The 2768-nt window shown below is 53.6% G+C and overlaps 1 protein-coding gene across 1 annotated transcript; it reads right to left on the bottom strand.

Moving 5' to 3' along the window:
- Positions 1–1639: 1639 nt before the first annotated feature.
- Positions 1640–2625, bottom strand: LOC114056655 (phosphatidylethanolamine-binding protein 1-like). The gene is made up of 3 exons (XM_027882031.1): positions 2622–2625; positions 2199–2360; positions 1640–1898 (listed from the first exon to the last, which is right to left on the bottom strand). The coding sequence occupies exons 1-3, from the start codon at positions 2623–2625 to the stop codon at positions 1681–1683; spliced, it is 384 nt and encodes a 127-aa protein (XP_027737832.1). The 3' UTR covers positions 1640–1680.
- Positions 2626–2768: the final 143 nt, after the last annotated feature.

Raw genomic sequence — 2768 nt, 5'->3', positions numbered from 1 at the left:
AAAAAAAAAAAAACAACTACAAAAAAAAAAAGGACAAAAAAACCAACAAAACAACAAAAACATTTTTCAGGTTCCAGGGAAGAGCATGAATAACTGTCAGAGCTTTTAATTATATTTGTAAATAAAAGTGTTCATCACAATGCCTGGCTGTGTCATTGCGGGAGGGGCGGCTCGTGGCCCAGCACAGGTGCAGGGTGGGGATGGGGAGGTGTCCCACTCCACATGTGTCCCATTCCACAGGTGTCCGTCAGCCTGGGGCTGCAGGAACCTCAGGGCTCCATTCCAAACCCGTTTTCCTGACAGTGGAAGTTATTTGGGTAATGCATTGTGGCTTGTTTATGTCCTGCTTCCAGCATGAGCAGTGCCGGGATGGATCAGCCGGTGTGAGCACTGCTCCAGGCTTTGTCCTGTGGGCCTTAGTCTGGAGTAGCTGGGGATGTTTTCCTGAAAAACCATCAGTCCTGCTGAAATGTTTTAATGGCTGAGCTGAAAAACTGCCCTGGGGCAGACACCACCCACCTTCTGGAGTTAGAGAGTCCCCAGTTTTCCCAGGGACACTGATTCCTGTTTGTCAGACCGTGTCAGTGCAGACCTTAAAAACAGCAGCTTGAAAAAGTGGGGAGGCTCCTGGATCCATAAAGTTGAATGGCAGTGGCTTCACCTTTTCTACTGTTTTATAGCTGGACCAAAGGCTCATTTCTGCTCTGAGCACTCAGGACACACCCCCAGTCCTCGGTGCAAAGCTGCTGGAGGAGCAGGAAACACCTGGGACCTGCAGCTTGGCTGGGAAGTGGCTTCAGGTCAGTAAAGCTGGTCACAGCCAAACTGCTGTCAGGGTTCAGATCGGGAGGTCCTGCAGAGGGAAGGAGCCTCCACAGAGCCAGGGGATCCTTGGGACAGGGACTAAAGGCAGGTAAAGATGGAAAGATGTGACTGCTTTGAACTATGTCACTCCAGCCATCAGCACGTTCCAGGAGTGGAGAGCCCCTGGCACAGGGTCCAGCCCTGCTCCTGACCATCCAGCTGCTCCCCTGAGTGCTTCCCTCATCCCCCAAGAAGACAACCAAGCACACCACACACCTTGTTAAGGTTTTAATTGCACTGTGAGCAAAGAGCACGGTAACATCAGGTCACCACAGGACTGAACAAAAGAAAAGTGGTCTCAGTTTTGAGTGACAGCAGAGAACAGAAGAAGTGCTGTAGACCAGCTCCTGCCTCCCCCTCGAGCTGCACCTTCACTACTGGAGCAGTGATGTGGAGGCACTGGCCAAAGATTGAGGGGGAAAAAAAAAACAAAAAAAAGAGGGAGGAGGGAAAGTTTCCCTTACACTGCCCTCTCCTCTCCTGGAAGAGGGAGTCTCCACAGCCAGCACTAGCCCAGAAGTGGTTCTGCACCCACACCCCTGACATCTAAAGCCATCCCAGGACAGCAGAGACACCCTGAATTGACACTAATTCACAAAGGCATTTGTTTCCCTTAAGCAGGTCAGTTTGGAGGGAGTGGCTGACAGCTGTCAACAGCTCTAGCTAGGATCACCTGTGCCACGGGAATCAGCACAGGCCCGGACACGCGGACACAGAGCAGGGACAGTGACGGCGTTCCAGCTCGGGACGCTTGGGTTCAACTCGCTAATCAAACAAAACTACAGCGCCGTGCCCGAGCCGCGGGTGCTGCACACCCTACTTCCCCGACAGCTGCTCGTAGAGCTTGGGCACGTAGTCGTCCCACTCCGCCTGGTAGCAGGTGCCCGCCACCGGCGCCCCCAGCCCGTACTTGCTGCGGAAAGCGGCCACCTTGAACTTGCCTCGCTTGTCCCCGGAGCGGTTGGACAGGACGGGCTCGTTGCAGGCGAGCTGCTTGGGCTGCTCGTACACCAGCCACACGTAACGGTGCAGCCCTGCGGGGAGGGACAGCGTTACCACACCGGGCACACGCAACGCCAGGTCTGAGGTGTGCTCTGAAGTGACCCCTGGAGGTGCCCGCATGCTCCAGGGTCGGAAGGCTGAGGATGATGGAGCTTAAGGCAGCTTAGAGAAGATGCACTAGATATGCTCAGTACGTGCTTGTGCTGGCTGTGGCTTTGCGCAGCCACGGGCCATCCTGCACGGATCGTTTCCTGCTGGCTTCCCCCCACCCTTGTGCACCATGTTCGATCCGTGTAGCACTGCTTGGGGAACTGCTGCAGGCAGGTACCAACCTGTTCCCTTGGGAGGCCCGGAGCCAACATAATCCGACATCACGGTCCCACTGCCCACATTGTTGCCTTTCATGTTGGTAACCAGGAAATGATGCCATTCCCTGAAAAGAGAAGGCAAAGAACAATCAGATTGTGGCACAGTCCCTTTATCACTCCAAGCTGCTGTTTTTCCATTAGGTTGTCAGTGAAGGATAAGCAAACACTTGATTCTGGGATTGCCAAGCACAAAGAGCAGCAGTCCCACTGCTTCTTTGGGATGCACAACCTGCCAAAACCAGCTCCATCAGCCTGCCTTGTGGCCATGGGAAAACCAAAGCTTGACCCCCAAGAGTGGATGTTCCACAAGCTTCTAAGCTGACTTGAAAGAAGTGAACTGGTCCGAGGTTTAAGACTCCAACACAAACAAGCCTAACTCCAACTCACACATGGCCAAATTAGAGCAAGCAGCAGATACTGTGCTGTTCCAGCTGCAACAGACCTCTGAACACTGCTGGAAGAAGCAGCTGCTCCTCCCCGTGCTGTCCCTGGCTCAAGGAAAGATGCAAGGACACCATTTATATGCCAAGCCAC

The sequence above is a fragment of the Empidonax traillii genome, unplaced genomic scaffold, assembly GCF_003031625.1.
Source record: "Empidonax traillii isolate 1590-97213 ecotype Southwest subspecies unplaced genomic scaffold, ASM303162v1 scaffold99:size1466351, whole genome shotgun sequence".
Taxonomy (NCBI): Eukaryota; Metazoa; Chordata; class Aves; order Passeriformes; family Tyrannidae; genus Empidonax; species Empidonax traillii.
The sequence above is the reverse complement of the archived record's forward strand: the minus strand, read 5'-3'. Positions and strand labels throughout refer to the sequence as shown.